At 31.2% G+C, this 13,865-nt stretch overlaps 3 protein-coding genes across 3 annotated transcripts; 1 reads left to right on the forward strand and 2 right to left on the reverse strand.

The window, feature by feature from the left end:
• The first annotated feature begins 1,006 nt into the window (after nt 1–1,006).
• LOC110628009 (protein terminal ear1) lies at nt 1,007–4,261 on the forward strand. Its single transcript, XM_021774442.2, has 5 exons — nt 1,007–1,917; nt 2,245–2,932; nt 3,044–3,163; nt 3,288–3,429; nt 3,539–4,261. The coding sequence occupies exons 1-5, from the start codon at nt 1,176–1,178 to the stop codon at nt 3,836–3,838; spliced, it is 1,992 nt and encodes a 663-aa protein (XP_021630134.1). The 5' UTR covers nt 1,007–1,175; the 3' UTR covers nt 3,839–4,261.
• Nucleotides 4,262–7,057: 2,796 nt separating this feature from the next.
• LOC110628786 (vignain) lies at nt 7,058–8,748 on the reverse strand. Its single transcript, XM_021775588.2, has 4 exons — nt 8,075–8,748; nt 7,768–8,000; nt 7,539–7,679; nt 7,058–7,427 (listed from the first exon to the last, which is right to left on the reverse strand). The coding sequence occupies exons 1-4, from the start codon at nt 8,544–8,546 to the stop codon at nt 7,167–7,169; spliced, it is 1,107 nt and encodes a 368-aa protein (XP_021631280.1). The 5' UTR covers nt 8,547–8,748; the 3' UTR covers nt 7,058–7,166.
• Nucleotides 8,749–11,592: 2,844 nt separating this feature from the next.
• LOC110627792 lies at nt 11,593–12,607 on the reverse strand. The gene is made up of 2 exons (XM_043948604.1): nt 12,330–12,607; nt 11,593–12,029 (listed from the first exon to the last, which is right to left on the reverse strand). Exons 1-2 carry the CDS (start codon nt 12,432–12,434, stop codon nt 11,940–11,942), a joined length of 195 nt encoding a protein of 64 aa, XP_043804539.1. The 5' UTR covers nt 12,435–12,607; the 3' UTR covers nt 11,593–11,939.
• Between the last annotated feature and the right edge of the window lie 1,258 nt (nt 12,608–13,865).

Genomic DNA, 13,865 nt, shown 5'->3' on the forward strand with positions numbered 1-13,865 from the left:
GCAGTGAGGAGAGAATTAACCAAGGAAGAATTGACCCACCTGCTAAGTGTAAATTCTACATAGACCAATCTGTAAATTTTACTCGTCTCTATTTATAGTACATATATATATATATATATGGATAAAGGCACGCCACGTGTGATAATCAATATTCAATTTGATCTCCACGACCAAGAATTATTGTCTGCTCTCAAAAACAAGGTGTTCAAATGAAACACGCATATTATAATGTCTATACGTTCTCAAAGACCCTTTTCTTATTTTTTTCTTTTTCCAGTTTTCAATAAGATTTTTAATTTTTTTTGCTGTTTAAAAAAAGTAATTATTAAGTAAATTCACAAAACTTAATTTTAAATGATTTAATTAATGTATTTAAAGAAGTTATACCTCCAACAAGAAATAATAAACAGCTCCAAAATTCCATTTTAAGGTGATACCAAATTAAGCAAGTCTAAGTTTAATTGGTCTATGTCCCCATAATACCTTTATTCTACTAATTTCTACCAAAGTCTTTATGACCCTCTGCACCCTACACTTCCTTATATAGAAAACTTGAAATTTCTTTTAATATAATATTTTATATTTTATTAATACTTATAAAAGAAAGCATATTATTATTCAAAAAATATCCACTATTTTATAATTTATATAAAGAATATAGCAGCTCCCGTTATTACCCTCCAGTTTTTAGCTTTCTTTCCTTTCAAATTTGTGTACCTCTGTACTACCACTATCTCACTGCCCACTCCAATTAAGACATTTACATCCACCGCCACGTGTACGCTCCACCTCCCTTCTCAACCCATCACCGCCACTTCCTCCACCTTCCACCACCCCAACCCATATCAAATCAATATGAAAAAGGTCGCACTTTTCAAGAAACCCTCCAAGGTCATTTTCGTCTTCTTAATTTTTAACCACTTACGTAATGGGGAAAGGACATTTTTGGCAACTTTGGCTTTATAAGAAAGCGGAGAGAAATAAAAATTAAAAATTAAAAAAAAGAAATAATCTATTTCTGCTTTTTGCCACTCTATGCTTTCTCTTCAGGGATACGGAGAAAGAGAAAGAAGTAGATGTACTAATTAGAGTATTACCACCCAGAAGTTTCCTTCGCCGGAAAACTGTATTAGAGGTTTTGCGATCAGGTTGAGAATCTCGGCTACCCCACCATCATGGGAGAAACCGGTATTGTTCGGTTTCCGGGGAATCTAGACCCTAGAGCACAAGAGTTCAGGCCAAGAAATAACCCTAACAACGTCAACTTCACCCAACGAATGCCTCTCTTTGGACCTCCACCGCTGCCTCCTCCACCTCCACCTACTCCGCATCAAGTATACTATACGTATGCTGCTCCTCAAGCTGTGCCGTTTACTGATGACGGAGTTGTAGGGTACCCGCAGTACCCTTCTGCTGCACCCCCAGCTTATGTGAGCACCGTTCTGCCTCTCCCGCCACAGTCGGCGGCACCAACCAGGACGTTGGTGTTGAGTTCGGTGCCGAGCGACGTCAGCGAGTCGATCATTAGGAGAGAATTAGAGGTATTTGGAGAGGTGAGAGGGGTCCAGATGGAGAAAATTTGTGAGGGAATCGTGACCGTCCATTTTTACGATCTGAGACATGCAGAGAAGGCGTTACAGGATATACGAGACCAACACATGCGGCAGCAAAGCAGGTTAGGAAACCTCTTTGCTACCTTAGAACGAAGTTCTGGGTTTATAGGACTTGGAGAGAAATTGTTTGCACCACCGTCTCCAGCGGCGCGTGGGCTCATTTCCGGTTGTGCTGTGTGGGCCCAATTCATCATTCCTTCGTGTAACGCTGTTCCGGACGGGCATAACCAAGGGACTATAGTAGTTTTCAATTTAGACCCGAATGTTTCTACCTCGTCCCTCAAGGAAATTTTCCAAGCTTTTGGTAAAATCGCATGGCTTTCTTCTTCTTCTTCTTCTACTTCTCTGGGTTTTATGGAGGTTTTAGTGTTTGATTTTGATGCATTTTAGTTGGTTTCAGTTTGTGTATGGACTTGTAAGATCTGCAAGTGTTTGATTATTACTTTTGGATGGATTTGTCAGTTGGTTCAATGCGATGGGTCTCTTTCTTCCTCTTTATCTGTCTCCATAATTGATATCTTTCCACGAGAAAGGAACAAAAAACAAATTCTTCATAGTTTAATTTTGTTATTTACTGTGCGAGTTCAATTATTTTTATTTTTTACTTTTTTTTCTGCATTGGGTGTTGCAGGTTCTGTTAAAGAATTGAGAGAGACACCATTAAAGAAGCAACAAAGATTTGTGGAGTTTTATGACATAAGAGATGCAGCTAAAGCTCTGAGGGAGATGAATGGGAAAGAAATTCATGGGAAGCCAGTTGTTATCGAGTTTAGTCGACCAGGTGGATATGGCAGAAGGTTTTTCAACGCCACCCCCACCTCCTCCTCTAAAACCTCCTCCATTAGTAATGCATTCATTAGTACGAAAATTTCAAGGTATGCTTCACCGCAACCTCCACCACCTCCCCCACCGCCTCCACCACCAATGCCTCGTAAATTCTTCAGCCCTTCTGTTCCAAATGCTTCTCCATGCGCTTCTTTACCTCAAACTCAATCCTCCACGAAGAAAGCCTCGCATTTTAGCAAGGGAAACCCTAAAGAGAATGTTAACGACAAGGGTTGTTTGACAATAAATAGGGGAGACGAGGATGGAGTTGTAGACAAGGTTGGTGATGGGCCTGTAAAGAGAAACTCAAAGAAAAGCCAAAATGAGTCTTGTCCTACGTCGACGAAGCAGCAACATAGAAATAGGCCATGGAAGAGCAGACAAGCAAAGAAGTTTGATACTCGTTTTCTCATAAATGAAGGTGCTATGATGGAATCGAATTCCAGTGATTCTAGGACCACTGTCATGATCAAGAACATACCCAACAAGTACAGGTGGGTATTCTGCGTCTGATCCCCCTCCTCCCCTTTTTCACTCGTGTAACTTCTTTATAAAATTCCTCACTATTTGGGATTCTTTTGGTTTTCATATTTGAATAATTGCAGTCAGAAGCTGCTCTTAAACATGCTAGACAACCACTGCATTCACTGCAACGAGCAGATTGCAAACGGCGAAGACCAGCCCTTGTCCTCCTACGATTTTGTCTATCTCCCTATCGATTTCAAGTGACTTCCTTTTCTTCTCCCCCCCCTTACATCTTATTTATATTTGAGTTGCCTTGCCTTTCTCATCCCTGATAGTGGAACGATTGTGCTCATTTTTGTTTGAATCAATCGTGATTTAAAACAGTAACAAGTGCAATGTGGGATATGGGTTCGTGAATATGACGTCCCCACAGGCAACTTGGAGGCTGTACAAGGCTTTTAACCATCAACATTGGGAGGTGTTTAATTCAAGAAAAATCTGTGAAGTCACTTACGCTAGAGTTCAGGTATTTTTACTTGATTTCTTTTACTCAGATTAGTGAATAGTAGTCTACAAGTAATTTCTTCTGATGGATGTCTATGGTATTTGTGGGCAAATGAAAATTTTAAATGAAGGGACTAGAAGCTTTAAAGGAGCATTTCAAGAACTCAAAGTTCCCTTGCGAGATGGAACACTACCTGCCAGTGGTGTTTGCACCTCCTCGAGACGGGAGGCAACTGACGGAGCCTCAACCCATTGTCGGCCAGAAGCAACAGCACCCCATGATTCTTGGTCTTCCCATGGACTCAACCGATCATAACAGCAAGAACAACAACGGAGACGCTGACCGAGAAGAAGACGACGAAATTTCGAACCGCAGGCGCAGCCGAAACGGCAGTGATGAAGAAGACAAAGGCAGCAATGGTGGCAGCTGAGTTATAGGGAGGGCCTAACCTAAAAATAGAAGAGAGAGAGAGAGATCGAGGGTTTTATGGTAATGGTATTAAGTTGTGATTCTCTTGGAACTGGGAAGATATGAATATGATATCATATAATTACTGCAGCCAACCGTTGTGTCCATGACTGCCTGCTCTGAACAGTTGCACTCCACCAATGAGGTTCTCGTTGAGCTCCGAGCCTCGTCTTGGTCTTAATATGCATAGCCCACCTCGCCTCTCCCACCACATCCTACAGCTTCCTTGTCATATTCCCCTCAGGTCAGCTACCTGACCACCATCAACCCCATTTGACGCTCTCTGTATCGTGTATTTAGTAGCTAGTTAAACTTAACTTCTTTTTTTTGTTGCTAGTTATGCGAAGAAGTGTTTTTGTTGTAACATGAAATTTTTAGCTCTGAATACTTTTCGGATTTTTTTTTTTCATAAAAAAATTTCAAATATAAGAAAGCTCATCAAATAGTTAATGCATTAATGGGAAAAAGAATTAATTTTTGTCTGTAATAGTGAGTATGCGTGTGCATGTGAATTTCGGTATTTTGAAATTTGGAAGAAGAGGGATGGGGTTGCGGGGAGCGAGTGCTGGATAAAAGGAAGCCACCCTCTGTGGCCGTTCGCTGGCGGGCATATGGCAATAGAGAGAGAGAGAGAGTGGGGAAGCATGAATACGTCAGTAAGTTGCTATTATTGTCCATACGTTTGTTTGACTGATTTGAACTGAAGATCTGGTTTTCCCTGGCGCAATCCAATTAGTTCATTTCTCCTCACTCGGTCCTTTCTTTTTTGAGCTAAAGTCAGTTGTTGCAATTTGATATTTCTAACGGCCGGATAGTAGCCCGAAAACCGACATAGCTTAACGAGTCATTGACGCATGAAATATTAATCCATGGAAAAAAAAAAATCTATTGAAGACAAAAGTTCATTTTAATCAGTGTTATTTTAGTGAATAACTTACTTTTTTATTTTTTAATTAGAGTGAATAACTTAACTTTTATCTCTAAATATATATTTATTTTTAGTTCATTTCATTTAAAATTATAGACTATTTTTTATAATGTAGTATCTTTACTAATTTTATTGATATGCTCTTATTTAATACGTTTTGAGAAAATAAAATTTGTATTAATTTCATGAGTAATTTAGTTGAATGAATTATTTAATTTTTAATGGAATAAAGACTAAAACAACATTTGTTTTTTTTAACAAAAACTAAGCCCATTTACTTCTTTTATATTAAATATTATTATATTATTTTTAGATGTAATAAAATTTGCTTTTTTCAATGACATAAATCAGTGAATAAACCATAAATTATTTTATATAGCAAAGCCTCCAACTTGCAAATACCAAAAAAAAGAAAAACTCAGCAATAAAACGCAAACTATAGTAGCCGTTTGGAACCCTTAAATGTGAAAGGCAGTTTGACAAATGAGAATGGCATCGAATCTAAAATTTTGCGGTTGGAAATAACAGCTCCAAATAGAAGAGGGAAGGAGAGGCACGTGATTGCTGGCATTGGCAGCAGAATAGAATAAGATTAACAATCGAATGCCACGTATTACAAATTCTGACGTGCCATTACTTTTGGCCAAAGAGTCTTTTTGACTTTGTACCGTACACTATATGTGGCCACAAAGTAGCCTCAGGTGCTGACACACACAGCTTATAAAAGCTCCTCTCCCTCACACCCTCAGGCCTCATCCACATCCGTCGTCGTCGGATGCTCCTTTATTCTCTCCGTTCTATTTAATTAAATAATAAAATTTAGGAAAATTTATTATTTTATAATTTAATAATAGATCTCTTAATTTAAAAAAACATTAAAATTTTATAATATACATTAATTTTTTTTGTTAATCATAATTATTAAAATATTTCATTATTTAATTCTCATAATTTATAAAAATTCATTAATTAATTTTTTAATTTTATAAAATATATATTAATTAACTTTTCTCTATTAAAAATATTTTAAAATTTTTTACAATATTTAATAATTAAAATTAATAAATTTTTAAAACATCATCAACCTTTCTATTATACTTTTTAAATTGAAAAATCATTTTTCTTAAAATTTATAAAAATTTCTATCTAATTTTTATTAAATAATATTTTTTTTAAAAAAAATAAAAAGTAAAAATATGCATTCATCACAAAAATGTGAGCGTGTACATTACACGTACATCTCGGCAAGGCAGGACTAATCTCAGTTGAATTAGGATGAGAATTTTTTGGATAGAAAATGAATTATTTTTATTATATGTGCATTAATCATTTTTTAAGAGAAGAAAATGTATTCTTGTAAAAATATCAAATATTCAAAATTTTTGCCCTCTCATTAATTCTTAATGGAGGAATGATAATTAAGCATTAAAAAAATAATTTAACATTAAATTTATAATACAATTATCATATATATCTGTTATTATAAAATTCGAATCCCACTAGATTCTATTTAAAAATTATAATCGGCAAGCTAAAATTCAGTTTTAAATTGTCATCTGGAAAATATCTTTTTATTTGATTTGTTTTTTATTTTAAATATTTTATTGTTAGAACGTGATAAACTAAGGTAAAATTATAAATAAAAATATTTTGAAACATTGCTTTTTTAAATTAAATAAATAATATCATCAAATGATTTTTTATAAACTTTTTTCTTTTTTAAAAATTTTAAACAGCCTATTACACCATCTTCTAAAAAACTAACGTGGTCGTTGACGATACTGGACTCAGAGTCAGTTCTGACTTTCAATTTTTAGTTTTCAACTTTTGATTTTTGGTTTCTAGTTTGGATTGGTGGTTTATTTTATGGGCTTTCTATGGTTTCTGATCCATTCTTATTGTACTTTTATCCTCTTTTAGACCTTAAAAATATAGGTATAGGTATAGTTCAAAAACAGTTTAATTTTGAATTTAAAGTAAAATTATCTTTTATTTCAAACAAAATTTAATTTTTTTATGGAATTATAACCAAATCAAATTAATTTAAATGGTTAGTTTCTTAAATTTTTTTTTTAAAATTAATCACTAAATTAGCTCGAATTAAATTAAATTCAAAGCTTGAGTAAATTTCTATTTATAAAATTTAATTTGTAATTATTGAATATAAAATATTATTAATTTTGATGATTTATTGAGAATCTTATACTGCCATAATAAGCACTTGATCCAAGCCAAGATATACAAACATGGCAAACAAATCCAACTTCAACTCACAAACTAGAAACATCAAACGTCGTAGTATAATTTAAGAAACTTTCTGACTGCTACATCCATTCTCTAGGCTTAAATTTCTGCTGATCAACTACAGTTCATCCCTTCCCCAGGAAGTTGATTTCTTGTAGTCGGAACGCTGCTTCAAAGGGTAGGAGGCCTCCAAAGTTATACCACACAATCCCTCTTCTGCTTCAATCCCTCTCAGCATCCTAACATATCCATTTTCTCCCCATTCAGAACCCCATGAATTCTTCACTATCCAGTACTTTGTTCTATCTACGGTTTCTCCATATCCCACCAGTGCCACCCCATGGTTTAGCTCTGTCCCACAGTGTCCACTGAATACTCCCTACAAAATCGCAAAATGTCCTAATAATCATTTACAAATAATAAATTAAAATACAAAATTTTAACGTGGTTCACTTAAAACTAAGTAGAAGTTGATTAGGATGAAACTTGCCTCTGAGTAGAACTGAAAATCCTTGCCACCAGCATCTATTGCAATAGCTACAGGCTGGTTAGCGACAGCTTTCATCAATGCGTTCTCATCGTTTTCCGGTACCATTTCGTACCCATCAATGGTCACCATAGGAGTATTCATCTGCAGCACCAGCGCAGCTATATATCAAATATGATATTATTTGTAAAGTTGCATGTGAATTTATTTTGTTTTAGTTGATATAATTAACCTTGTTCGAGTCACAGGATCCATCTTTGCCAGAGTAAGGATAGTTATTCTCTGTTGTTAAGCCACCAGTTTTTTCAATGAACCTGAATGCCTCTTCCATTAATCCTCCATCACAGCCATGGTTAACAGAGTTGCAGTCAACTAGCTCCTGCTCAGATAGAGAGACCAAATCTCCTGTTCTGATTTTGTTTATACCTTCCACTGCAGCTACACTTGAAAATGCCCAACAGCTACCTGTAACATCAAAAATCTTAGTTTGAGTGGAGATTATATATTGATATGATAGTTTTATGATCTATGACTTGTACCGCAAAGGCCTTGATTCTTGATGCCGGTGACTGCTCCTTTCTTTCTCCAATCAATTGACGGTGGGACATCAGTGTTCTCATGACTGAACCCAGTTTGCTGCCGGGATCCATGAAGTAGCCTGTAGTGGCTAACCTTTGAGCCTCCGTAATGTTTCATGAACTCATGGTTAGTCATATCAGCAAACTTATTCAGTCTCAGCTTGTAAGGTCTATCCATCTGGTTCACCTTGTGAATATGCTTCAAGTTTCCCTTGAACACATTGAAACGCTGATGTTTTTCAGTCAGGCTGCGAGACACCGTGTGGTGGCTCCTCCATCTCTCGTACAAGTTCCAGAGACTCTCCTCTGAAGTGAGGTCCTCATCCCGATAATCAAAACTCTGAGACACCTTCAACACCAGCACTAGAGAAAGTGCAAACAGGATGAGCTTCCTTGAATCCATAGCAAAGTACTCAGAGGGCTGAAGAAGCATAGGTGCTCCAAGTTATATACTCATGCTGAAGAGGGAGGATCATCAGAAATCGGGGGTAAATGAATCAAATTGTTCTGGCTAATGAATCAAATTGTTTGGCTCTCGGGTCAATAAAATCTCAATTAGATTTAATTTGATTTTTAAACAAGCTAAATTCGATATTAATTTAAGCTCCTTAAATAAATAAATTGAGCTTGAGTTCTACATTGTTTGACTAGTGAGTTCAGCTCAATTTTAAATTTATGAGCATATTCGCAAATAATTTTATGAACAGTAATATCATAAGAAAACTAAACTCATACACTTACAAATTTTCATATATTAAATTTAAATTTTTTAAAATTATAATTTAATTATATTTTTAAAATTTTTAAATATTGGGATAATTAAAATATAAATGATAATTTATAAATATATTTATTTAATTAAAATTATTTAATTTTAAAGTAAAACTCATTATATCTTTAAATAAATTGAATTATTTGTAAAATATTCAAGATTAAACTCGATAAAAAATTAATTTATTTAAACACGTTTCTCCAACGAACTAAACTTGAATATATTAATATTTTACTCGAATTCAAAATAAATGAAGTTTAAATTCGGTTTGATCTAAAAAAATTTTTAACGCATTAAAACTTGATTTCTTCAAAATCGACCGGTTCCGCTCCGCCAGAAAAAGTTAAGGATAAAGGCAGGTTGTAGGAGTCATGTTGACAGGCATCAACAGAAGGAAAACGTGTGAACATAAACATGGGGGTGGATTAAGAAGTTATTTACAGCTTTTAGTGGAAAGGAGAGGAGAAAAGGTGGTTATCTTTTGATGGTTACTTGTCTGCTTCCATGGATGAGGGCTGCTAACTTGGGTCCATTCAGGAATCAACATGCCAACCCACGTTCCTTTTGGTGAACTTGTTTTGAATAAGACGAGAATTGATTATGTAGATAACTTTCTCCGAATTTTAAGTATTATTTGATTCAAATTTGTTATTTTATAAAAAATTCACTTTTTAAAAAATAATTTAAATGGACTGGTGAAATAAATTATTTATTATAAAAATCGATAAAATAAATTATTTCTTTATAATAAAAGAATTAAGATTTTTTAACTTTTCAGAAAATGAAAAAAAGTGAAATTTTCTAATTGAGTTATCTCAATAAATAAGGATGTAAAATACATGATTTGATTAGGATTGATTGTCCTAATCAATTTTTTTTCAAGATCAATTTGAGACGTTTTCAAACTGATTAAATTGTTATAATTAATTTATTAAAAGCAATTAATTGATTAATCGTTTACAATGTTTTAATCCTTGTTCAGAAAATAAAATTATAATTCTAACACCATTGTATTAAAATTTATTTAATCTTACAATTTTTAATGCCGGTTTTGTTTTTGCTATTTAGAATCGGGAATAGTTAGATATATTTAAAATAGGTTATGGAGGGATTTATAGACATGTTTAAATTCATACACTTTATCTTAAGACACATATAAATTTATATATTTGTATCAAGTGACACATTTAATATATTTTATTTTATTTTTTAAATTATATTTTATATTTAATAATATTATTAATTAATATATTCATAATAAATATAATTTATTATTTTTATTATTACAATTTGTATATGAATTTTAAATTTATTATTATTATTATTTGACTTTTTAATTTTTTAATATAAATATATTAATGTATAATTAAAAAAATATAAAACTAAAAATTAACTATATCTTTAAAATAATCAATAAAAAATTAATATATATTTATATCCCTAACTATAAAATGTGAGAAATTATATATTTAAATTTATAATATGTATTCTTAATTATATTTTTATTTTTAGTATATATATATATAATTGGATCTTTGATGATAGATTGACAAGTAATTCTAAATATTTATGATATGTGACATAAATATATTTATAATTTTTTTATATTTTTTTAATTTTATTTTTATATAAAATAATAATTAATGTATATATAATAAATATAATTTATTATTTTTTTAATCACTATTAATATATGATATTTTGATTTCCTATCACTTTCTAATATAATAAATATAATTTTTATTATATTTATTGTCACCACTTTTTAATGTTTTATTATTTTTTAATATATTATATTATTAATATTATAATAAAAATATTATTATATTTTTATCATTAAAACAATTTTATTATATTTTTATTTTAATAATCAATAAAATATTAAAAATATATTTATAAAAATTAAATAAGCACTATATAAAAAAAATTAGATAATTAAAAAAATTACTTTTACTATATAATAATAATTTTATAACCTTGATTCACTTTGAAAAAGGAATCAAAGGGCATATCAACTGAAGATTTCCCAGGGGTTAAGTATTTAGAAAGAAACAAGAAAGCAGATTTCATCTGTTTGATAATTCACTACTACGGCACTCCTCATTCACACATCAAGCCCTGAGTTCCAATGAATGATATCTGACCATTATATGCGGCATACAATAGAACAATAGCAAAAAAGAAAACAAGACAAATTCAGGTGCAAAGAAAACCTACGCCAATCCATCAGAGCAGTTCACACAAATGATGGGGAACTGTGTGATTGATGGCGCCCACATGAGTTCACACAACTCAAACTAGATATAATAGAGGTATTGATGATATCAAACAGATTTTCATGGTAAAACAATAGCTTCTCATTTCTCCCTCAATATCCCCCCCCTCCCCAACCAAAAAACCCCCCAAACTCTCTCTCTTGCATGCACAAACACACACCAAGAATAGCATTTCTATTTTTGGATATGGAGTAGCCACATACACAACATATGAGCATCAAGCAAAAGAAATTATCTTTTACAGCTCTTGACTGAAGATTCCTGGAGATTGAAGAGATTCTGAAAATAAATATACTAAAGAATAAGGCTATCCCTGGCAATCTATTTCAAGCTAAATGCAAAATTTGGTTTTGCTTATGAAGATATTCACATTTAAACATCATAACAACTCAAAAGACTGCTGCAAAACAATAAATTACAAATAACTCAAATAAAACTCAAGTTCCACAGCATATTTATAAAAGGGGTAATATGATCACCAATGTGAACTTCTTATTACTTGTTCCGACTAAACCCGAAAGCAAGTAAAGTTGCATTAGGCACATTATGAAGAACAGGTGAAATTACAGGTTCCATTAAGTTCTGATGATAGAAACAAGTTGTGACTGATATAACCGAACAATAAAGTGCCAGTGACAATCAAATCCGATAAGCTTACTAGAGACTATCAGGTGTAAGAGAGAAGTTCGTTTAGGAGCCACCACATACGTTTACTCTTGAATTAATTCGTGAGATTTGTGATAAATTATGCATATGGTCAATACAAAGGGAAGAGACGTTAAGCAAGAGTATCTTCCCTCTCTTTGGTTTGTCGAAGGAGCTCTTCTCTTACTCTCCTGATCTCTGCTTCCTTCTCCAGTCTCTCCTTCTGTCATAACAACAACACAAACGCTTCTGAAACTATAAATTTTGGACAAATTAGACAAAACCCAACATCCATAATCACACATATCAAGCAAAAAGCCCAATGCGAAGATGAATCACCATCGATTTCAGATTCAAATTCCAAAAGCCACGAAAGATAACAGCTAAGCTTACCCAGTAGATCTAAATACGATGGTAAACAAAAGTTTTGATATACCAGGGTTTATCTCTGAAATATTTAAATTGATCCAAATCAAAACCGATTATATATGAAAAAGTAAATTGATATGGAAAAAGAAAGAACCTTTTCGTCTTGATGAAGGGCAATCCAGACATGAACCTTCTCCATAGACTGCCAGAATATGAAGGCTCCTAATGTCATTGCAAAGTACGTGGCCACTTTCACCATTTTCCTCTCTTCTTCTTCTTGCTCCTGAAGCTAGAATTCTGAATTTGTCGATCTATGAATCAATTAGGGATGATCGCTCAGCAATAGAGATTGAGAGAAGAATGCTGCATAAATCGGAGAGTGCGAACCTGAACTCTGCTTCTCTGCCCCAGATAAGATATGGCCTGTACAAAACGACGCAGTATGAGTCGCAATATATTGTTGCCTTTTTAAGAAAATGTAAATATATACAAATATATGTAGGAACAGTATGGTTATGTGCTTTATTTTTTTAAATCTATTATTTAGTAAAAATTAATACTGTGAAATTTATTGATTATTTATTTAATTTTAAAAATATATTAAAAATATCTTTTATATTTAAAAATTATTAATTCATTCATTTATTATTTTTAATTATTATTTATTTATTATTCAATATTTGCAATTCAAGAAAACTCATTATTAATTGATTTTTTTATTTTAAAAAATAATTAAAATATTTTTAAAGTGTTAAAAAAGTTCATTAATTTATTTTTTTATAAAAAGTAATTTATAATTTTTCTAATATTTAACCATTAAAAATAATGAATAAATAATTATTAAACTTTTTAAAATAATAAAACATATTTTCATCTATTTTTATAAAATTAAAAGCTCATAAATAAAATTTTTCATTCTATATAAATTATATAATAATTTTTTTATTATTTAATTCCTTGATGCTATTAGAAACAGCGTTTTGTAAATTTTTAAAATTAAATTATTTACTCTCCTTCCCTTTAATTTATTTAAATATTTATATCCCTTTATCCGCTTTACATTAATTTTAAAAATTAAATCACTATTTAATTATTATTGAATATTATAATTATTTATAAATACATATATATTTTAAGAAAATACATCATTTAATTTTGTAATTACTTATAATTATATTTATCATTTTAATCTCTTTATTTTTTTTATCTCTTTCCCTCTTTATATATTACTCTATCTTCAAAAAGAGAGGATAAATATAAAAATAGAACTAATATTTAAATTATTATAACGTTAGGTTATGAGATTGCAAATAATTATAATAGGAAGGAAATAAATAGTAATTTAATTTAAAAAATAACATTAATCACACAGTCGTCGAATTTTTTTTAAAAATTGTTAATTTATTTATATTTTAAATAACTTTTCAAAAATTTATTAATTTATTTATATTTTAAAATCATTCATATTTTATAAATTTTAATAATTTAATCAATTATATAAAAAAATTTATTAATTACTTTAAATATTTATATTATTTAGTCATTGTATTTTTAATTATATTTAGTATTTTAAATATTTATATTATTTAGTTATATTGAATGAAGAAATGTATAGATAGTTAAAAAAAATTATAAATAATTTAGACTGTAAAAACAAAGAAAAAAAAAGAGAACTACATTTAAAAAAGCA

This window comes from Manihot esculenta, chromosome 12 (assembly GCF_001659605.2).
Source record: "Manihot esculenta cultivar AM560-2 chromosome 12, M.esculenta_v8, whole genome shotgun sequence".
Classification (NCBI taxonomy): Eukaryota; Viridiplantae; Streptophyta; class Magnoliopsida; order Malpighiales; family Euphorbiaceae; genus Manihot; species Manihot esculenta.

Coding starts and splice junctions, on each gene's coding strand:
- LOC110628009 (XM_021774442.2), top strand. CDS start 1,176: ATGGGAGAAACCGGTATTGTTCGGTTTCCGGGGAATCTAGACCCTAGA. Junction 1,918..2,244: donor GGAAATTTTCCAAGCTTTTG/GTAAAATCGCAT, acceptor TGGGTGTTGCAG/GTTCTGTTAAAGAATTGAGA. Junction 2,933..3,043: donor AACATACCCAACAAGTACAG/GTGGGTATTCTG, acceptor GAATAATTGCAG/TCAGAAGCTGCTCTTAAACA.
- LOC110628786 (XM_021775588.2), bottom strand. CDS start 8,546: ATGCTTCTTCAGCCCTCTGAGTACTTTGCTATGGATTCAAGGAAGCTC. Junction 8,001..8,074: donor CAAGAATCAAGGCCTTTGCG/GTACAAGTCATA, acceptor TTGATGTTACAG/GTAGCTGTTGGGCATTTTCA. Junction 7,428..7,538: donor ATTTTCAGTTCTACTCAGAG/GCAAGTTTCATC, acceptor GCGATTTTGTAG/GGAGTATTCAGTGGACACTG.
- LOC110627792 (XM_043948604.1), bottom strand. CDS start 12,434: ATGGTGAAAGTGGCCACGTACTTTGCAATGACATTAGGAGCCTTCATA. Junction 12,030..12,329: donor CCCTTCATCAAGACGAAAAG/GTTCTTTCTTTT, acceptor TTGTTATGACAG/AAGGAGAGACTGGAGAAGGA.